Consider the following 22,105-nt stretch of genomic DNA (forward strand, 5'->3'; position numbering starts at 1 on the left):
TTGAGAACTGGGAATCATCGATTCTGATTTATGTGAATAAAATAATTTTATATTTTAAAAAACAGAACCATCTCCGATTTTTATAAAAAAATGATTAAGTTATGTCTTGTCAAGAAAGAGGAAGCAAGGGAGGTCGTAACGGTGGACGAAGGCGGAGAGACAGAGGTAGGAGAGGTCGGAAGCGAAGGTGAGATAGAGATAGAGGCATAGGAGACGACAAAGTGAGAGGTGGTGGGGACGATAACACCTAGGAGGAGGAAGAAAGTATATGAGACCACTATGTGTCTAGCATCAAAATATTCGACAAATAACTACCTAAGGTAGGATTAGAAACTTCTAATCTCGTCATCAGTGTGAGAGAGGTACAATACCCTATTAAGCAATAGCAACTCGATGCTATTGCTGGTGGTTATTTCCATAACGATGCCTCATCTAATCGTTGATGAAGGTTTCGATTTTTTTCTTAAAACTTGAATTATATGTATTATTATATTAATGATTTATTATGAATCAACATGTCACATAAGCGAAATCTAACGTCTGTTAACTCAAATTTGACGAAAAAACTTTATATGCTATGTTTTTGAAAATATACGAATTATTTTAGACATAGATAAACCATAAAGGCTTAAGTAATCCATGACCAAAACCATCTTAAAATTTTTTTAATTTAAATTATATATATCATTATATTAATAATTTATTATGCATCAATATATTACGTAAGTAAACTTTAATATTATATATTAATTCAAACTTAATAAAAAAAATTTATATGTTATATTTTTAAAAATATATAAATTATTTTAAACACGAGTAAATTATAAAAATTTAAATAGTTGATGATCAAAACTACATCGACTAAAAATAAACCTTAACCCTTGAAATTATTAAAAGAATTATAGACTCACTTCTTACAGGTAATAAGTCTGATATTCTAATCTAATTTGTTTAAAACTTTAGCAATCATTGTACTTCACCCCAAAGACAAAAAAAAAAACATTTTTATCCACATAATAATTCGTAAAGAAATTATTAGGAGTTACTGGATATTCTTTAATATATACGTAGACATAATCCCCATTTAATGTTGGTCCTTACAATAGAACAAAATTCATCAAGATATCAACAAATGGTTTCAGCAATTATATCGACCAGAAAGGCATAAATCGGCATAAATCACCAACGAAATCACTACGCTGGCAATAGAACACAACATAATATGAGATCTGAGTATTAGTTCATCAAAAAACACAAAAATGTTGAAGTTGCTTAAATTAACTTAATAAGACTGATGACCAAGTTTTGCTAGCAGTCTCATGCTTTACTTCTGGCAGTACATTATAATGATAACGACGCAGAGCAAGTTTACTAAGCTACAGAAACTTGTGGCGGAACACATTTCTATCTGATTAACAAGACTTTGCCTCCACTAGTTCCTGGATCAGATCGGCAGCATCCTGCACGGTGATGATTTTCTGTGCACTTTCTTCTTCCACGCTGATACCAAATGCTTCCTCGAGACCCATCACAATCTCGACCTGCATATTTGAGAGAATATTTACATTTTGAAATGCGTAAAGAGAATTGTTTGGCACTTTTCCACAAGATAATGAGAAGAAATTCCACAATGGCACCTCAGGTAAATTCAGCAAACAAATGAACATATCACTACAGTTGAAACAGAACAAAAATTAGATTGGTGCCATCAAGATCCATGAGTAGTCATGACCTACATCAGGAGAAAATCTATGCCAAAATATGCATATTACCAAAGTCGCAGAATCTTAGGGATAAGCCCTTAGTTTCAATGAATCCTGGGAAAGTTGTTAGGGTACTGTATACATAATCAAGAGCCCAGGACTTCAACGATATAATTCATCTACATGAAGTGGAAAATTGTTTTAAAAAATAAATGTTGAATATTACTTGGGGATTTGAATATGCTAATGCGGTTCGATAATCAAACTACAAGTTTGCAAATCAACAATCTTGGACCACATGCTGAAGGCAAAATCTAAACAACCACCACATAATACACATGTTATTAGTAGCTATGGAAGACTGAAACTAGTTAAAATTCTGTGTCATTTCGGAGGTACTTTCTGAATCTGTAATGTCAAGGGCAAACAAGATACCGTGTCTAGAGAATCAGCACCAAGTTCAGAAAACTTTGATTCTGCAATAACAGCAGTACCCTCTGGTACTGCCAACTGCTTCCTGACTATTTTCAACACCTTCTCCAGAGTATCTGACTTGGCCTATTAAAAAAGACAGCCCTTCAGTCTATTTCATGACTTGGTATGAGCTAGGATGCTGGCAAATAATCATTTAAATCAATAAATTACAATTATAAAGCAATAATAACAGCTAAAATGGGGAGCTCTTCATGCATTCTGATCAGCAGTCAAACAATAGATGAAGCAACTGCAGGACTTCTTTTAGCTCATAAATTTATATCCAAGTAAAATGGAAGCTTTGTCATTCCAGTGTCTTAAAACTAATTGAATCGATTACGTTATTTTCCAGCAACCAAGAGGCCCTTAACTGCATGTGTTATTCTTTCTTGAAACAGTGTAGTCCTTGGATTTCCCTTTTTTTTGTCAGCAGAAACTAAACAATAATCTTGTTCTAGTTTACAAGGTAAAAAAGTAGAGTACATTTAGTTTACTATTTGGCTTTCATAATTTGGTCAAAGTGAGAGCTAATGCACATTCTTCATTGTTAGTACTTTACAGCCAGATTTATGCTACATTGTTAAAACAAAACATAAGCACTATGCACCTAGAACTTTTCATGCATTTTACTTTTTGTATCACACATTCCAGACAGATATCTATTAACTAGATCAGACTGACATGCTGCTCTTTCTTTCACCCTTTCCTTCTCCAACATTTTTTGTACAAATGTGTTCTCAAACCAAGAAGACTGCAAGAGTATAATGTATGACAGCCACTTCAAAAACAGTAAGAATAAAAATCTACAATAGTTGCATAATTAAAAGATACATACAGCACAACAAATCTGAAGGCGTGATGAGGCAGGTTGCAATCGGATAGCTGGAAAACTCTTCCTTATGCTGGAAAAAGAAATTGATTTGAGACTAGAAAACTCTTTAGCAGCCTGCAAACCATCCATAAACCTTGTATTATCGTGTCTGGATAATTTTCACAGCAGATAAAACTCATCACAGAACAGAGAAAAATCAACCAATAGTTTGATATGAAATTTTTTGTGACCTGCTTTCATATCTGTCAATCACTATCTCTCCATTGCCTGCTTTCACATCTTTGATGATTTAATTCATATCTCGTCTAGGGTGCCACATTTATCTTTGACCCAACCGATATAAATTTGTAGACTAATACATTTTTACCACAAGTCTTAAACTTGCATTTGTGTAGCAATAATAACATAAGTGATCTTCACTTCTCCTATAGAGAACAGGGGCACGCCCTTCCCAATCTTATTCATAATTCAGGCAATGACTAATGCAGCATAATATTCACTCTAGAATCCACCTCCAGAGCCCATTCTGGATATGTGTACCCCATCATAAATATTATATATTATAGAAGGAACAAATCCATGATGCAACCAACAACCAGGCAAAGCCATGGAACTGCCAAATCAGTAGCTTTCTTATTCAAATAAGGTCATTTTGCAAGCGTGTTTTCCTCAGGATATCAATAGACAGTTTATACATATTTACAAAGTCCAGCAGTCTGATCTTCAGATTAAAAGCAACTAAATTTTAATAGGCGACTTTGAAAAAGTAGTCATCAAATGAATGTCTTAAGATGCTACTGTAAGATCATGGAAAGTTAAAAAAAGACAATTATTGGGCAGAACCCTATTCTTGAACTGAAGTTTATTACAAATCAACAAACTATAGGATATCCCAAAAGCAAAACCCTGAAAAGTAAGCCTCCTTGGTGTCCAATTTCCTTAAAACTTGGGTGCAGCTCCTTCAGCCGATCACCATTCCCACCGTTTAATCTCACTACCCAATAAAGACGATATGAAAAGTTTTTCCATTACTTATCTTCTTTTAACAAACTTCAGTGAAATAATGTTTCACAAGGCCTACAGATCATCACCAACTTGGTGTCCTAATCAACTTAATAACCCAGAAATTGACTTAGAAAAATCAGATCAGACGCTTGATCCGATCATTCGAAGATACCACGAAACCGGGCGCAATGAAGAAGATCTTGCTATGATCAGGCAACAGAAATAGATTTATAGTTCGAAATCACGAATAAGAAAATCTTCTTCGACGTCCACTCATCCGATCACTCCTAAAACCGCAAACGTCAGCCTCACCAATCAAGCCCTCGAAAAAGAAACGAAGAATCCAAGATCAGATCGATAGAGATCACTACCTGCAACGAGTGCCACGGGCGAGAGGCGATCGAGATCGTCGTCCCAGCGAGAGAAGCCATGGGTCGATGAAAGGTAGAGGAGAGTGAGCGAGAGATCGGCGGCGAGCACGAAACGCAGGGAAGATGGGAGTGCGCCGTGTAATAGAGAGCGAGGGCTCACACACTGATGATGGACCACCCGGATCGAAAGTTGCTGTCGCATTTTACATAGAATCGGACGGTCAAAAGTTGCTGAGAGAGGGACGGTCGTGTTAAATGACCAAGACGCCCTCGTGCTTCGAACGTATTAGGAACGGAGTAATTATACATTAATTAGTCCTAAGAAATATGATTTGTTTTCTATTTTTTTATAATATATTTATTTATAGATATAATATTTTTTCTATCTATTTATTTTTGTATATAATATATAAATCATGTCACGAAAATTTGGATCACAATGACAGAAGACTGCATGCAAATTGGTGAATTCAAGGAAAATAATTGGTAAATTTGGCATAATATTCCAAACATTTTTTACCAAATTTTAAAGTCCAACAGCTCCTGCGGGTCCCACGGTGGGCCCTGCTCCAATGTTGTGTGAAATAGCTATGACGCCCCAAGTAGTTTGTCCCTTACATTAACCACGGCAGCACGGTCACTCCTCTCGTTGACTCGCAGGACGAGAGGTGCATCTGGGGCTGGCAGATCGAAGACAAGAAGGGGAAGAAACCCTCGAATTTTCGACGAGATTGATCTCAGCTCATCCAAAGATCTCTAGTCATCGGAAGTTGCACGTCTTTTCCGCATCCTTGTTCCCTTGCAGCTTCGATTTTGAATCGATTTCAAGATTTCCAGCTCCTTTTCCCAGAAATTTTGAACTACGGATTGGGGAATCGCGGAAAGGCTTGCTCTTTGTCCAGTTTCGTGTAGGAATCCAACCTTGTCGAAGGGTTATGGCCCGAAGGCCGTGGTTAAAGTTGCTGGTTTTGATTGGATTGTTTGCCTTTTCCGAGGGAAGAGGTAATTGCTGATCCTTTTGCTATTTTATAAATCAATCTATGTCCCCCGTTAGATAACTCTGATAAATTCAAGTAATTAGATGTGGTTTGCTCAATTTCAATCTCAAAAGAGCAGAACTTACTAGCTCGAAATTCCCTTATTCTGTGAGGCAGTATTTTGACCTTTCTTCGTGATGATTAACAGAAATTAAACTCGCCGATGAGGATGGGGCTTCTCTCTACAACCGTACTCTAGCTAAGATGCTCGTGGAGTATGCTTCTGCTGTGAGTATAACCTTGATCATGTGTTGCTTCCTCACACAATTTTAGATTTTGATAATGGAAACAAATATTTTTATCTGTGCTAATAGTTCCATTTATGTATGATCAGACATCTGATCAGACACTTGGTTTTTCTCAATAGCCACATAGGATGTGCTGCATTTCCTAGAGTATCAGACTAATTAGGATAATATGTTCTTTATCTGTTTTTATGGAGCCAAAGAGCATGAAGGAAAATTGTGTTTGTGCAATTTTCTTGATGCCATGAAAGTGAATTCTGTTGGATAGCCCTACCAAAAATTGACTCACTCTTACTGGTGAGGAATAGGTTTTTTTTTTTTTTCATTTTCTGAAATTTTTATAAGTTGAAAGCTTTTCACAGAAACGTTATAAACTAAGTGATCCTTTTTAATAAAGATAGCATTGTATATAAAACATACTTAAAGCCTTGGCTTTCAGTTTTTGATCTTAAAACAGACAAGACAAAGACATTCAGAACCTCTTCCTGTTAGTCATCAAGGTTCTGCATCTAATTTGTGAATATTATGACCTGCAAGTTTAATTGCCTCTTGCAGGCTTACATCACAGATCTGACGGCACTATTCACATGGACCTGCTCAAGGTGTAATGATTTGACGAAGGTAAAAAGAACAGACGGTTACTCATTCACATTTGTGTTTTTGCAATAATGAAAGGTAGACTTTGCTTGATGAGCTTTCTTGACAAGACTCCGTCTTTCTAATGTTGGATGTATGAATTAAAACAGGGGTTTGAGATGCTAGAACTGATTGTTGATGTCCAGAACTGCTTACAGGTGGATTCACATCTTTCAGGAGCGTATATATGTTAAACTCAAATACATCTGCTACACGACTCAGAGAAATTTCTTCTTGTTCTTTTGTATATGAAACTTCTTATGTAGGCATTTGTGGGAGTTGCTCATGATCTGAATTCCATCATTATTGCATTCAGAGGCACCATTGAAAACAGGTAGAAACCTAATTTATGATCTTATTATCTATTATAATTATGCTGTAAACATCAGAATGGACATGGATGGCTCTAGCATGGACGTTTTGGGTAACAAATTAATGACTTTGGTATATGTCTCTCAATACATGTACTCGAATGCAAATTTTTTTGCCATCATTGACATGGAAGTCTCTGTACCATGCTGTCTATGGGACACTAAATACCACACCTCGATGGAGGTGATATACGGCACAACTGTGTGCTCTTTGTTGTGCCATTGAATAAGAAATGATTATATGCTAATCCACAATATGATTAGGTCTGTTAGTTACCTTATTATGTGCCATGTCATGTGCATAAGGGCTCGGGAAATATTACATGCAATCTTTATCCTTGATCATTCGGACTCAGACAATGAAGAATGGATCTATGGTGAATGAACTAATTGCAATATCTGTAGATCTTGTAATTGTAAAGAATATGTATAATGTTCTGTGAAATCTTTTCTGATCAGTGAAGTTGAAGATGCAGTTTGACTTACTGTCTTTTTACAGTATGAGGAATTGGATTGAGGATTTGTTCTGGAAGCAACTTGACTTGAATTACCCAGGTGTACAAGGTGCAATGGTATGCAATGTTCCCTCTGTTTATTTGAACCTACAATTGGTGAACATACCTTTTAGTCATCTTCATCTCCATTGTTGACACTGTAGGTGCACCATGGGTTTTATTCTTCTTACCACAACACTACTCTGCGTCATGGGATTCTAAGTGCTGTTCGAAAGATTAAGGAGTCATATGGAAAAATCCACATAATTATTACAGGGCATTCGTTGGGAGGGGCTCTGGCATCATTTTGTGCACTCGATCTTACTGTAAGTGCCACCAAAATTTCTCATTTGCATTCAGCTAATAGACATCCAAGCCTGACAGCAGATCTGCAAACTATGCAAATGATATTTCATATACAGCCATGCATTTAAAATTGGAATGATCATCTTTTCATCTTTCTGCCTCTCTTTTATTGTGATGGAAAATGTGAACTGAATTTCAGGAGATTACTTGTATGCATCTGCTGGACTTTTGTCTTGAAAATTTTCAAAAAATATGAATTATGTGCCAAATTAGCTCCTGTACTTGTGTCAATTAGCTGCATAAGGATGTTTTTGATGAATTTGCTTCTTTGCTTAGAAGGCTAGCAGGGATAATCATTATAGCATTTAATGCTAGTATAGTTATTTTGCCTCAGAAAAATCTTGTTTAGTAATTGGCATTATTAGATGATATCGTTGACTACAAATGCAGCGTTACTAGTTGATATTGATGTAACAGGATTTGTTCTTGTTTTAGGTCAACCATGGAGTACAAAATGTTCAGCTTATGACCTTTGGACAGCCTCGCATAGGAAATGCTGCTTTTGCCACCTACTTCAACAAACATGTTGCAGATGCAGTTCGTGTGACCCATGAGAATGATATAGTGCCACACTTGCCACCATATTACTCCTATTTCTCACAAAAGACATACCATCATTTTCCAAGAGAGGTATACTCTGTTTGAAGTTGTCCCACATAATGTTAGAAAATAACTAAAGTCAAAGAAGTTAAATCATGTTGTCTCCCAAATTCTTGTTTGATGACATCACTCGATGTTGTACCTGAGCATTTTTTTGCCTTTAGTTTAATTTTTCTGGCTCCAATGCCATAAGTTCTTAACTGCAAATCACCTTCTTAAGATTTATCTACCTTTTCTATGATATGTTTCACTAGAGGTTTGCAGATGACACCATATGTTCAACTTGGGACCAGACGTGACTCATGGACTGGGAAGTATATTTGCTCTAATTTGTGTTGTAAAACCTGAAGAAGAAATTGTGGTTGTTTAACTAAACCTCATTCGAGTTACCAGAGCAAGATCAGATCAAACTCGCTGGTCAAGAGTTACTTAAAATTAGTTCCTAATTGGTCAAATCCTGCCAAGAAATTGTACTGTAGCCAGTTTAGGTTACAAATGAAAGTTCAACCTCCATTTATGTGTGCCATCTTTTTTCCTTTTTCTCTCACAAACTTTCATAATCCTGATTGATTTAAGCTTCTATGCTGTATTGTTCAAAAGGCATCATTTTTTATCTCAAAACAATTTCAGGTATGGCTTCGTGACATTAAAGTGGATGGCCTAGAAGACATGGTGGAGAAGATTTGTGATGAATCTGGAGAAGACCCTTCTTGTTGCAGGTACCTATGTTCCTTCCAAGTTTTATAGCAAATATTTTCAGTTATATCAATGATTGTGCTTTGTCTTCAATAGATCTGTTTACGGGAGAAGTATATGGGACCATCTTAAGTATTATGGTGTCGAACTACAAGCTGATACATGGGGCTCTTGTAGAATGTTGATGGATAATAGTGTTCTACAATACTATATAGAGTACAATGGTGACATCATCTTGTCCAGGGATCCTTCTACTCCATCACATTTGAAACTAAATTCACCTCCAGATACCAGTCGCAGCACCGTGTAGAATTCATTCATCGGTAAAATATTCCAACCAAAGCTTGTAAAATAGGTGTTGATGGCTATATGCCTGTATATAGTGGACATCATCAAGTTCATTGTGTTCATGGGAAGAATGTATATATGCACCCCCTTTTGAACCAATGTGTTAAGGTAAATATTGGTTGGTGTATCTTAATGTTTAATTTAATATGAAGTTGTGCTTGCAAAGGAATGTGATTATAAACAGCATTATTACTGCCATGGTTTGATGCCACCGGCGATCAGCTATCAGAACTCTTTCATTGGTTTCCTTTGCTGCTCTGTTTTTAGTGTTGCTGTTCTATGCTTGCCGAGAATGCTCAACTATGCATAATAATGTGTTTCTTGGTTCTGATGGTTTATTGTAGTTAAAACCTTAAAATTAGATGTACTGTAGTCTTCTACCTATCAAAAACTAGATTTCCAATATGTGTAAATAGATTAAATTCAAAAGTGAGGACTTAACTAAATACCATTTTTCTATAAGAGTTGACTTTAAGCCAGCCAGATTGATTGACCTTTGAAATGGTAGTCACCCTCCTGCTTAACATTCCTGTTGGGTTTGGTTCAGCTGCTGTTTCCAATATTTCCTAGAAGGATGTGATCAGTACTAGTCGAAGACATTTTCTATAGATGTTTCACCAAGCAAACGACAGCCAACTGAATTAACTGGTGATCATGTTCAAGATGCTAAAGCATGGAAGAAGTAAAGCCATGGAGCTAATCTGCCACCAATGTGAAGGTACATCATGATCCTGTCTCGGTAGACCTAACAATTTTGCCACCAATGAACACAGGAAGCTTGATGAGATGATGGACAGAACAATTAACATCAAGCTCGTAGGAGAGCATCTCGATGGCCTGGGCACACGCAGCATGAGCTCGAAGGGAAGACCACCACTGCCTGAGACGCAAACCGAGAGATGGAAGTCAAAGTTCGATGATGCAGCTCGAAGGCAGTGTGAGATATCTGGGTTCAGGTACGGAGGGACATGTGAAGGAAGGAGAATGACAGTGTTCACCTTGGAGTTAGGCTGGAAACCATAGCTAAGATCTTCAAATATTAGGGAAGTGACATCTCTCAATCTCAATCTCTTCATGGTTCCTTGGCAATCGAGCTTTTGTCACCTCAAGATCTTCTAAGAATATGTGGATGATTTCCTTGGACTAAACATTCCTGTGCTAACATGAATCTTTGACATTTACAGTGATGCAGGAGCTAAGAATGGCCAGCGTGCGTACATACAGATCAAATCGAAGAAACAGTGATTTCAATGTCTAGCATTTGTCGTCATGCTTTGATGAAGATTGATGCTTCGCAATGGGATGTCACCAACTGGGATATGGCGGATCAAATCTCGATCCCAAGAACACCAGGTTCTGCGTCAAAGTGTTTGCTGGTTGCCGCAAACCACACAGTAAAGCTTATAAGCATTTGGTCGGCTCCTCTTGCAGAAAAAGCCTTATTCCATGACTCACCCACCTTCTTCGAATGAATCACCGGATCAGCCAAGCAAAGAATACTCTGTCTCGTCATTGCACAGTGATTTGTTCTTGGCATCGTCATGGCTCACACGATAACCAAATCTGCGATTTAGTGAAAGGGAGATTTAAGTATCTTCTTCCTCATTTCCTTTTATGGGGGAATTCGAGATGTGGCCATGGCGGAGCCAAGTCTTTGCCTTCGGATACCTTCACAGCGTCGCCAATCTTGATCGGGCAGGAACAGTATGCCAAGGGGATGCTATTCCGAGGGGCCATCTTTGGCTCCACGAACGCCCAAAGGCTACTTGCCATCAGCTTCACACATGCAAATAAATGAGAGAGGCGAAAGGGACTTTCTCTTATCTCGCGCGTGGAAGGAAGCATCCTCAAGCCTTCCTTACCTTTCTTCATCCATTCATTGCTAGAGATGTTGTTCTTGCAGAATTCGACGTGCCGCAAACGGACAAGGTTTTCGAGCGTCTATGTCGTCTCTTTCACATCAGCAGCACAAATTGCAGGGACTACAGATGCATTTTATCCACGCGAAAAAACAATCCTTATCTACATAGCCGGCTATCCAAGATAAAAAGAGGCATCAAGAACTCACCGGCAGCATCAAAGATTTGATTGCAACTGATGTAGCGATGCCGGTGGTGGTGTACGGGTATGGACAGATTGGAAGATTCTTTGTTCTTCCCTTCTCCGCAGCAGCTGGCTTATCTCTTCCGATCATACCTTTCAGAGATACCCAAGTCAAAGGATAAGAGGAAGGAAAAGCTTAGTACAATTTGTAACGTGGCCTCCATGATGCAACCTCAAGGTTCTTCAACAGCAGCAGCTCATCTCTCTCTCTCTCTCTCTCTCTCTCTCTCTCTCTCTCTCTCTCTCTCTCTCTCTCTCAAATGTAGGATGGTGAAGCAGCAGATGCGGATAGAATTCCCTGTGTCTGCACCACAGAGACGCCGTACGGCCCGTTGCTTTCGCTGGTTTTTGCCCTCTGTTTCTTTTCCATGGATTAAGCATCGTCACTTTAGGATTGGCATGCACAAACCGAAGCTTTCGCTTGAAGTCTAGCATGGGTTTTGCAGAGAGGTCATACTGTCGATGCAAGGCTGGCATGTCTCTGATGTAGCTTGGTCTGCTTGTTGGTGCGGAAGAAACATTGTCTGCATTCAGTAAACCTACATGACATTCATCTTACAAGATGCTCGAGATACAAGTCAATGCTTCTCATGTCTTTCCGCTTTCATGTTAGGAAACAACGAGAGTGAAGCTTGGAAGACTGGAGGGGAGCAAAAGCAGGATATCATAGGACACGGTTTCGCCAAACAGCAAAGCTTATGCTCTTCCATGTATGTAACCCTTCAAAAAGGTCTGCAGGAGTCGTCAGCTAATGAGAAAAGAGAGAATTCATACTTCCTGGCATCGGAAACTGATGCCTGCCTTATCTGTTCATCTCGGCTCGAAGAAAGTACACGACCCAACTTGATCTACACACTAGTAGAAAGATACTACTGTCCCTTTCGGATCATTGCAGTGAGAGCATGCATCATCAAATATCTACCGATCATGACTAGAATTGTTCCAAACCGATCGACTTTTCTTCCTATATAAACACCAACGTCAGACAGCACAAGTCAAGTTCAAGTCTTCTGAGGTAAGGCACAAGCATTACATCAAAGGATGGACAAGGTGATGAAGCTGGCGTCGCAACGGGCGGTGGTGGTCTTCAGCCGGAGCAACTGCTGCTTCTGCTACAGCGTGAAGAGCCTGTTCCATGAGCTCGGCGTCAGCGCTGCCGTCCACGAGCTCGACGAGGACCCGAGCGGGCCGGAAATGGAGAAGGCCCTCGCCAGGCTGCTGGGGCGCAAGCCACCGGTGCCGGCCGTGTTCATCGGCGGCCAGCTGGTTGGGTCCACGGAGAAGATCATGACGCTGCACCTGGGTGGGGATCTGGTGCCGCTGCTGAGAGATGCTGGAGCTCTGTGGCTCTGAGGATGACTAAATACCGTGTGTTGGTTCTCATGTCTCCTTCCTTTCCTCCTCCTCCTCCTCCTGTTCTTGCTGTTGCTGCCTGTAATGTGCGAGTAATAATGCAGAGTCGTCTTCTTCAACTGCACCATCCAAGTTTAGTATTCTAACCCTAACTCTGCGCACGGATGTTGCTTTGAGCTTCGCACACTTTCAGACCCAGCGAAGACAAAGAGCTCCATTTCACCCACGTAGTTGAACAACATCTGGCTGTCAACATCAAATGCTTGTCATCTCACTGTACGAATAGCTTGCTTGTCATCTGACCTAAGGAAGTTCTTTGGATTGATGATGATGATGATAGCAGGGAAAAAGGTTCTCATGCAAAACTCATCTGTCACGTAAATAATCTAATTTGAAAACAATGATGCATTGCCAAAATACAACTAAAAGTATGTGTGTGTGTTTGTTCTACTTATCATTGAGGAAGAAGGCAAATTTGCATAAGACTACTGCTTGGGAAAATGAAAGATAATTTTAAGCAAATATATTTGGAATAAAACAGGTTTTTTTTTTTCTCACTTATTAAACCTTGATTTGACAAAATAACATATAAATTAATCTTCTTTTTTTTTACCCCTCAAGTATGCGAAAATAAGCGATAAGCAGTTCTACCTTTTGCAGGGAATGAATGCATCAAATATAAAGTTAAGATCTGTTTTTGTGGGAATAATGAAAAGAAAAAAAAATGACACTTCAATTAACCTATCAGTTTCTGATAATAAATTTCAGCAAAATGTGACTGGTAAATCACTAAATATTTTCTGAAGAACAAAGCTTGTGATTATTTTCATCTTAGCTGGAATAACTTTTTATATCAAACAACAGAGATAAAAAGAAATGATTTCAATCGAATTTTTACCTATTCAAAGACATGAAGCTGAAGGTCTGTTTGCTGCATCACAGATAGCATTTATTTATATGGGTAAGTTGATGCACATGACACAAAGATAAGCATTTCTTTGAGGTCATGTCTCTTAGAGAATATAGAGAAAGGTGAAGTATGGTGGAAGATTTGGGACGTGGCCTCCTGAAACTTCCAGGATTCCTAAAAACCAACTTGTTCTAAGAATCAACTTTTTGAATACTTAATTATTGTGGGAAATCATTTATTTCTAGTATTTTTATTATTTTATACAATGATATGGGACAATATAAGTCGGTACACTGCTCGATATACAGATAGCATAGAGTTGGGTCGAGTAGCTTATAGAAATCGATATCGGAATGAGACTTAAATCCTTACATAGCGTTTTTGCAGACGTTAAGATAACTGAAACGACGTAAACTGCTGAAATTCTGTAATCATAGTCAGGTTTTTATTTTCGGACTCAACCAATCATAATACAATCTACGAACATTTAAAAAGCGACAATATCTTGAAAATTTTACAGCAATATCAACCCTTTTTTTTTTCTAAAAACATTCATTCATGTAAAACCAAGTTTTAGATACATCAGTGTTTACAGTGGCAGCCATATGCTTCCAAGGGACAGAATCCCAAAATTAGCTGACAAATCCTACCTCTTTTTACTTCATTCCATACATGACAAAAATATGATATTTACATATGTCTTTAAATAATCAAAGCAGTAGTAAACAATGGTCCATAGCCCCAAGCAACCCGATCTTGACCGAGTGAAGAACTCGAATAGAATCAGCCTCCAAGATTGAATTGGTAATAACAAGGTCAGCAGCCAATCTGTGATAGCCCATGCTTTCACTAAAGCAGGATAACATCTCCCAAGGATGTAACTAGCCCTTCCGTATTCACTGTTGCTCTGCGAGAAAACCAACTTCAGCAACCATATCCGGAGTCATGTCAAACATTTTGAAGAAAGAACTTGTTAAAGAAAGACAACAGAGAAACATAGATCTCCTAGCTAACATGTACAACCATATGGCAAGTTAACTAACTGAAATGGCAAACTCAGCGCATGAGGATCCTGCAAATGCAGGTCTGAAGAGCACCCTAACTCCTTACATGCATCTATAAGCATGCTAGCAACAGCACCATCTTGCTTGCAGGTAAGAAGATGAAGTGATCCTAAGATGATCAAAATTGGTTTGACCGTCTCCCAGTTATTGGCTCTTACATCTTCGATAAATAGTTAATAGCTCCCGCAATCAGTCCACTTCTAGGTCGCATCTCTGGCAAACAAGCAATACATGGAAAATAAAACAGACCCTCATAATGAATTATGTGATATGAGATCGAACCGAATGCTCCATGAATCATATCCTCACACTGAACAACATCATATTCGCTGCTTCGCATACCACTAACCAAATCAGGGTCTCCGAGGCTCTATGAATTGTTTGAATTATTATCTCGTTCCCTCGATCGGGACGGAGGAGCCACCTATTTACCTTCCTTACAATTCATCCAATCCAAAAGAAAAAAAAACACATTAATCAAGATTTTCAAAACCACATGAGAAGGTTTTCTAGACATGGTAACTTACACTTTTCAATCTGAGAATAAAGGACCATCCGAAAGCCCAAAACTTTTACCGCAAACAAATGGAAGTAGAATTATATCCAGAACAACTAATCGATTAGCACTTCCTCTGATATGGTCACTGGATAACCTATCATATGCATCTCCTAATCGATAGTCATCTACTAACGGAGCAAGATATTCCCAAGTTGAATCATTGATGACGGAACAACATAATAACTAAGAAAAAACCAAAATGCTTAAACCTTGGTATTTACAGACTCTATACTCGCATGATAATTTAGCCAGAAAAGCAGCAATTATGAAAAAGCTGTCTACTTGTGATCTGATGCATTCACTATTCTCATTGAAAAGCCAGTTGAAGTGCAAAATTTAGGTGATTCGCCTTTAAGTCGTTGGCAATTTACCAGATTCCTCAAAAGACGAACGAAATCTAATGGTCAATGTACAGCTTCACCTTCACAGTCTCAACTATCACCAACATCCTGATCCAGTCAGGTCTCCACCAGTAACAAAACCTAAACTCGACTCACTCACAAACCTGATTCGCAGAAAAACAACATGAACCTTTATGAAAACTCGTCCGATTTGGAATGAAAGCAGACCATCAAATGCTCCCGTTACTCGACGTCCAACAAAAAGAAGAAATGTTTTCAGCGAACGAAAGAACGCAAAACATTATCGGGCGTTCCGACGTACCGATGGAGGTTCCGGACGCACGGCGTGGAGGACAGGTGGGATCTTACGGGCTTCGTCTCCCGGTGGACACTGCACGTAGCCTCCGTCGTCGAAACCTAACCCGAGATCGAACCACCGGTTGTTGCTCTCTGTCCTGCTCGACGAAATGCCTTCGCGTATAATAATTTTAAGATAGATTATGTATTCTTCAGATAAATACGAAAACCATTAATTTTGGAGGACATATGTATAATTAAGTCTTCCCTTTCTTTATTTTTAGAATATTTTGCATATTGGTCCTTTTGTGATTTGCATCAAAGTCCTTTACCTGTTCATAATTATAGTATATTGAAATCATAGTCCGTTTTGGAATTTATGACTGTCTTCGGTTAGTTTATATGAATAATTATAATATTTCTGACCTGCCTATGCACAATAAGATTGAAGTAGCAAACGATTACAATCGCTCCTGAAGAGAAGTGATACATTGAATTGTATGCTAGTGTGATTTAGAAAATTAATTAATTAACTAATTAACATGGAACATTGAACACTTCTTTTAATCAACTAATTAATATGTTTACGTACCATAACAATTTTTTAAAGATGTAATTAATCAACCGATAATATATATATATATATATATATATATATATATATATATATATATATATACTTAAGTAAAAGCATTAAATTCGAGCATAATATGATGGATTTAACTGATTTTGTCTAAATCGTATGACATCCTTGCATGTTTGTCGATAATGATCAATCTTTTCGAAACTTTTCATAATCCCTTAAGATTTACAAAAGAGAAAACGGGTTAAAGAAAGCGCATCACTCGGGATCCATAAGCAAACATCTCACAAAACATTTCATAACCAATGCAAATTACAAATAAATTTTACAAGCTCTGAACTGTTGTACAACAAATGGTCAAAATGATCAACTACAGAACGAATATATCTCACAACTATCTACATGACATAACTTTTATTTACGAGCCTAAAATAATCATCAAACCTAATTAAACTAGGACTATTAAGCATTCAATTATTCCTTTAGATACTGTGGAAAACATGAATATACCAAAAGACACGGACATACATAAGCATTACATTTAAATCTTTACTAATTAAATTAACTAATATATTTAAAAAATAATTTATATAAAATTTAATATATATATAGCTAATATTTTTATTATATTAACACAAATTTAATTTATCTTTCTAAATTTAAAATTAATTTTAAAATTAATAAATAAAATTATCAATGAAAATAATATAGAGTATTTTATGTATTTAAAATTTTATTCATTTCTTCAAACTCGTTAGTGATCAGTACTTAACTTGACATTATTGAAAATATATGTGAATGAAAGTGAAAGATATAATAAAAGACTAAAATATTTAGAGGGATTATAATATTAAAATTAGAGGGGTAAATATGTTATTGGCAGAGGGTATATACGTAAAACTGCTTTCAAATAATAGCTGCCATGTGCCTTACCCGAATATTATACGGTCGCACAAAACGGCTCGGTATACTGTGGGCGAATACGTCGACGTGGACGGGGACGTGGGTGGGTATCTCAAACCAAGTCATCTTCTTTTCCCTCTTCCCTCTTCCCCGTCTCCTCCCTCGCCCGATTCGCCGGCCTTTGTTCCTCTTCTTCCACCGAAGCCCTATAATTCGAACCCTCCCGTCCCCGTCAATTTGGCTTCGATCAGGATCCAGAAATCCACCGGAGAGAGAGAAATCGGAAGCGAGGGATGAAGTTTGGGAAGGATTTCCGGAACCACCTGGAGGAGACGTTGCCGGAGTGGAGGGACAAGTTCCTCGCCTACAAGGCCCTCAAGAAGCTCATCAAGCACCTACCCCAACCGCCGCCGCTCGGCGTGGACCTGCCGGACGAGCCGCCTCGGGGCGCCGCTCGGCCGCTGGACGCCGTCCTCGAGGCGTGGTTCGTCGGCATCCTGAACGAGGAGCTCGAGAAGTTCAACGACTTTTACGTCGACAAGGAGGAGGATTTCGTGATCCGGTTGCAGGTGATGCGGCCGGCAACTCGTTTTATTCTTCTCTCTGCAGATTTCTCTCTTTTTGTCATGATTGCTCATCTTCAATTATATCTATTTTGATGGACGGTGAGGCATCAGAGATGCCTTTATTGGAGCGAGTGGAACGACATGGAAGATGAAACAACTGTATCAAGTTTTGGTGAGCAAATTGGCCCTAAGTTGGACATTCTTGGCATCCTAGCATCATCTCGGAAGCTATAAACTATAATAAGTGAGAAGTCGAGTATATTATGGTGGTCAGGGTGTTCGACAAGTTGGATGGGATACAGAACCCCCCTCCTAACCTGCGGAGGTTGTATATGTGCACCTGTGAGTTGATCTTGATCTAATTGATCGTGAGAAGAAATCATGCTGCTATTGAATCTTCATCTTGAGTTTCTGGAATTAAACGGTAGTGTATTGTGCAGAGACAACAAGCTAAGGTGCTTTTTATTCTTTAGGACAGTTAGGACTGTTGCATCAGTAGGTTTGATAACTTGAATATTTCTAACAAAGTTGATGATCTGACACAAATTCGATCTACAGTGGTGCTCAGGCTCAGGTCGAATTTGTGAATATAGTCAGTTTATGCAAAGACACATTTGATGGTTGATAAGATTTCACTGGAATTGGAGCTTATTTGTGATTCAATTATTTCTGATAATTCTAGTGGAATCGCCTTGGTTGATGACACATCAATGACAGGGCAACAGAAGTCTTGATTAGTACAACAAGGTTTTTGGTCTTTTGTGTGCTTTAAGGATGTGCCTATATGATTCAATCCACAGATGAAGGCAGTGGTTTAAATCTGGTTGACTAGCTGACAATCCAAACAAAAAAGAGTCATGGATCGAATTGTTTTGAGCTGAACCATGTCAAGTTATGTTCAATTTGCTCACTTGTCTGCTGCTTTCTTTTCTAAATAATTAAAAGGTTGTTTGTCATGCTAATGAGTGACTCTAGGCTTGCAGCTCTTGTAATGTTTTCAGAGACCTCGTTTGATGATTCCAATTGCATTTGTTCATCCATGATATCATAGTAATGAACCTCTAACAATTACTATCGGTTTGTATTTTCTTTTTAAGAAAATGATGCTACTGTTAAAACTATGACTTACCTTAGGATTCTTTATTTATGCCAAGTAAACATATCCCCAAGTGAACCATATAGCAGCACCTTCTGTGCTCTCTCCTTTATCTTTTTAGCACCATGATCTCTTATCGAAATATTAGTGTGACCGGTTTATATATCAAGTTTATATTATCATATGGAGGGTGCAGGATTTTGGCAAAATTTTCCAGTGCTCTGCTTAATTTCCTAATGAAATCTTTCATATTCTTTTATGCTTTGATTGGTGGAGAGACTTCAAGTTGCTCAATAGGAAGTTGACAGTCTTATGTTTTTTAGCTTCCAACTTAGCTTTAATTTGAAGTTCAAAGTCAAACCACTTAGAAATGGACTATTTCTTTTTATCTGGAAACCCTCTGTACTGGTTAAAGCACCTTTGCTCATGCTTCTAGTTTGTCATATTTTTTGAGGTGATGGCTATGGTCTAGTTACAAGTCTTGGTATTATATAATCCCCTGTGTTGAGACAAATGACCTGATGAGACAGTATGGTGAGACAAATGAATTGATGTAAGGAAAGTGGCAGTATGGTAGGAGGCATATGACTTGCATAACGTTGAGTTCAGTTAGAAACCAATAAACGAATCAGGCAGATCTAATCAATGACCTGAAAAATTGGTCTGAATTCTGTTTTGAGTTGAGTTGATTTCAATATGGTGTAGGCTTTGTTATGATTTCTAAGTCAGCTTCAAAACTTAAGTTTACATTTACATTTGAATTACTGGATTCTGTAGTTAGCTGATAGTACTAGTTTTTTTTGCCACCCAAAATTGATATAATTCGGTGCCGAAAACTTCAACAGTCTGTCCTAGCTGAAGAGTCTAGTTTGCTTATGATTCTTTGACTAAGTATGGTTGCTTAAGCCAAATTAGGCATTGAACTAATTGCTTTAAGCAAGAGGAGTGTTAACTCCTACATGTAGTCAACAAACAGCTAGATTCTGCTATAGATGATCCCAAATCTCGTTCTAGTGCAATCTATGATCCCAGTCTACAGATGATGGTTAGGAGGGATGGTGGTGGTGGGTGGCGAAGGGGAGATGGTGGTCACGAGTGGCAGTGGTTGTCGGGAGGGCTGGTGGCCCGAAAAAAGGGCACTGGGAATGGCAGCTTCCGAGTTGCAGCTATCTTGCAATTCAACGTGTGAACATCTTATTTCTTATGTGGGATTACCAGTAAAAGTAGTTCAGTTGCAGCGTAGGCAACAAAACATTCGATGAATTGCTTAAATTTGCTAGTACAACGTTTTAAGCGTAGGCAACCCAAATAATTCATGGCATTGGCTTTCTTTTGGTTTAGCATATTGCAAAATCATTGATATTCCTCTTAAGCAAATATTTCTTTGGAGATGTTTTAGCATTCACACTATATCAATCTTTTAGTGACTTCAATTCCTTAAGAGTTTCTCACAGTAGATTTTTGAGGAAGAGTAAATTCTCAATAGAATGTGTCATCATACATGCTTCTGCCATGTCTTCACTTTGCAAATCTTTCCTTTTGGAAAATTTCCTGTGTCATGGAAAGTAAAAGGCATGCCGCTGAATCTTCTTCACCTTAGCCTTCTCCGGGGATGGATGTATATTAATTACATGCCATTTGGTATATAGTGAACTTTAATTTTCAGAAGATTTATTTTGTCCGCAAAAAATTCTGGTCTGCTAGATTCTGCTTTTGTTCATCTTATCAGATCCCCTCACAAAGCCATGGTACCACTGCATGAAGATGGACTTTGTTCATGTATGGCAGTTACTTATATTTTATCTCTTTTTTTTAAATTCAGCATCACCGTTTGATCTGAAAATTCATGTGCTTACTGGAACTACTACTAGCGCGTTTGACTGTCTTGTTAGAAACAAATACTATTTTTATCTGTTATGGCAACTAGATCAGCCTTCTGCTTCAGAATATCTTTCTGGGAGACGAAGTTTTCTTAGTATGAACATCTTGATGATGTGCTTGCATTCATCATTATTTCTTGGCTAAGGCTATGGTCGCAGCCCCATATTAACTAAATCTTGTATGTGTGTTCCAATGATCTCTTTTTAGGAACTCAAGGAAAGAATTGAAAAAATCAGGGCAAATAAGAGTGGAGCTTTTACCTCTGAAAGAGAATTTAGTGAGGAGATGTTGGATATTCGTAAAGCTTTCGTCACTATCCATGGAGAGATGGTGCTTTTGAAGAACTACAGCTCCCTTAACTTTGCAGGTAATATATCATCTATCTCTCTCTCTCTCTCTCGTGTAACTTGTAAGGGAAAAGTGGCGACTGCAATAACTTGCCATCGCACTCTCTCCGATCACAGGACTTGTCAAAATACTAAAGAAATATGACAAGAGAACAGGGGCCTTGTTAAGTCTGCCTTTCACTCAACGTGCTCTTCATCAGCCATTCTTCACAACCGAGCCGCTGACCCGGTTGGTCCGCGAATGCGAAGCAAACCTCGAGATGCTCTTCCCCTTGGAAGCTGAGGTTATTGAATCAGACCAAACGGGAAAAGGAGAGACACATGAACCCCATGATCCTGAGGGTTCATCTGATCGAGCAGATAACATCGGTGTATACCGAAGCACGTTGGCCGCAATGAAAGCAATACAAGGACTACGGAAGGCCAGCTCTACCTATAATCCCTTGTCTCTTGCACAGTTCTTCCATGGCCAAGATGAAGACGATGGATCTGGAGCTGTTACCACCGAGAACTCAGCTTCTAACTCCTTGACAAACTCACAGAACCAGGAGGCAGATGAGGAAAGTGTACATTCCGATGACTAGGTAGGTAGGTGTCTGATAATCTCCTTTGAACTGGTTTCCTGTTTTTAGCCCTCGATGACAATTGCATGACCGCAATTGTTCATCTAGCACCCACGAATAATAATTCAATGCGGACGGTTAAGTGTCGTTAAAAAGGTGTAGAATTAGTCATCTTCATTGCAGTATACTTTGTATCAAGAAACTGTTCAGGCCTTTCTCTCCTCGATAAGTTATCACTAATCTTTTGTCATGTATGAATGAAGTTTTCATAATCCTTTGCACTGTATGTATGCGGTTTGAAAAAGTTCAAACAAGTAGTTTGCAGGAGGTAAGGGCCACCCGAACACCAATTTCTATCGTC

The 22,105-nt window shown here is 38.4% G+C and overlaps 4 protein-coding genes across 4 annotated transcripts; 3 read left to right on the forward strand and 1 right to left on the reverse strand.

The window, feature by feature from the left end:
- Positions 1-1,206: 1,206 nt before the first annotated feature.
- Positions 1,207-4,567, reverse strand: LOC103995587 (acyl carrier protein 1, chloroplastic). Its single transcript, XM_009416203.3, has 4 exons — positions 4,386-4,567; positions 3,013-3,123; positions 2,139-2,261; positions 1,207-1,541 (listed from the first exon to the last, which is right to left on the reverse strand). Exons 1-4 carry the CDS (start codon positions 4,443-4,445, stop codon positions 1,413-1,415), a joined length of 423 nt encoding a protein of 140 aa, XP_009414478.1. The 5' UTR covers positions 4,446-4,567; the 3' UTR covers positions 1,207-1,412.
- Positions 4,568-5,018: 451 nt separating this feature from the next.
- Positions 5,019-9,376, forward strand: LOC135646267 (probable feruloyl esterase A). Its single transcript, XM_065165626.1, has 10 exons — positions 5,019-5,387; positions 5,571-5,650; positions 6,223-6,288; positions 6,414-6,461; positions 6,570-6,637; positions 7,174-7,246; positions 7,333-7,494; positions 7,970-8,164; positions 8,765-8,853; positions 8,927-9,376. Exons 1-10 carry the CDS (start codon positions 5,321-5,323, stop codon positions 9,138-9,140), a joined length of 1,062 nt encoding a protein of 353 aa, XP_065021698.1. The 5' UTR covers positions 5,019-5,320; the 3' UTR covers positions 9,141-9,376.
- Positions 9,377-12,184: 2,808 nt separating this feature from the next.
- Positions 12,185-12,753, forward strand: LOC135646268 (putative glutaredoxin-C14). Its single transcript, XM_065165627.1, has one exon. It carries the CDS (start codon positions 12,323-12,325, stop codon positions 12,632-12,634), a length of 312 nt encoding a protein of 103 aa, XP_065021699.1. The 5' UTR covers positions 12,185-12,322; the 3' UTR covers positions 12,635-12,753.
- Positions 12,754-17,374: 4,621 nt separating this feature from the next.
- Positions 17,375-22,030, forward strand: LOC135644330 (SPX domain-containing protein 4-like). Its single transcript, XM_065161806.1, has 3 exons — positions 17,375-17,860; positions 21,042-21,201; positions 21,299-22,030. The coding sequence occupies exons 1-3, from the start codon at positions 17,585-17,587 to the stop codon at positions 21,763-21,765; spliced, it is 903 nt and encodes a 300-aa protein (XP_065017878.1). The 5' UTR covers positions 17,375-17,584; the 3' UTR covers positions 21,766-22,030.
- Positions 22,031-22,105: the final 75 nt, after the last annotated feature.

The sequence above is a fragment of the Musa acuminata genome, chromosome BXJ3-8, assembly GCF_036884655.1.
Source record: "Musa acuminata AAA Group cultivar baxijiao chromosome BXJ3-8, Cavendish_Baxijiao_AAA, whole genome shotgun sequence".
NCBI classification, from domain to species: Eukaryota; Viridiplantae; Streptophyta; class Magnoliopsida; order Zingiberales; family Musaceae; genus Musa; species Musa acuminata.

What these genes read in the sequence shown, in the direction of transcription:
- LOC135646267 (XM_065165626.1), top strand. Translation starts at nt 5,321, where the DNA reads ATGGCCCGAAGGCCGTGGTTAAAGTTGCTGGTTTTGATTGGATTGTTT. An exon ending in ATGTCCAGAACTGCTTACAG is followed by an intron (nt 6,462 to 6,569) that starts GTGGATTCACAT and finishes CTTCTTATGTAG; the next exon opens with GCATTTGTGGGAGTTGCTCA. An exon ending in TTTGTGCACTCGATCTTACT is followed by an intron (nt 7,495 to 7,969) that starts GTAAGTGCCACC and finishes TTCTTGTTTTAG; the next exon opens with GTCAACCATGGAGTACAAAA.
- LOC135644330 (XM_065161806.1), top strand. Translation starts at nt 17,585, where the DNA reads ATGAAGTTTGGGAAGGATTTCCGGAACCACCTGGAGGAGACGTTGCCG. An exon ending in ATTTCGTGATCCGGTTGCAG is followed by an intron (nt 17,861 to 21,041) that starts GTGATGCGGCCG and finishes ATCTCTTTTTAG; the next exon opens with GAACTCAAGGAAAGAATTGA. An exon ending in CAGCTCCCTTAACTTTGCAG is followed by an intron (nt 21,202 to 21,298) that starts GTAATATATCAT and finishes CTCCGATCACAG; the next exon opens with GACTTGTCAAAATACTAAAG.
- LOC135646268 (XM_065165627.1), top strand. Translation starts at nt 12,323, where the DNA reads ATGGACAAGGTGATGAAGCTGGCGTCGCAACGGGCGGTGGTGGTCTTC.
- LOC103995587 (XM_009416203.3), bottom strand. Translation starts at nt 4,445, where the DNA reads ATGGCTTCTCTCGCTGGGACGACGATCTCGATCGCCTCTCGCCCGTGG. An exon ending in GCCCGTGGCACTCGTTGCAG is followed by an intron (nt 3,124 to 4,385) that starts GTAGTGATCTCT and finishes GATGGTTTGCAG; the next exon opens with GCTGCTAAAGAGTTTTCTAG. An exon ending in GCCTTCAGATTTGTTGTGCT is followed by an intron (nt 2,262 to 3,012) that starts GTATGTATCTTT and finishes CTTTTTTAATAG; the next exon opens with GCCAAGTCAGATACTCTGGA.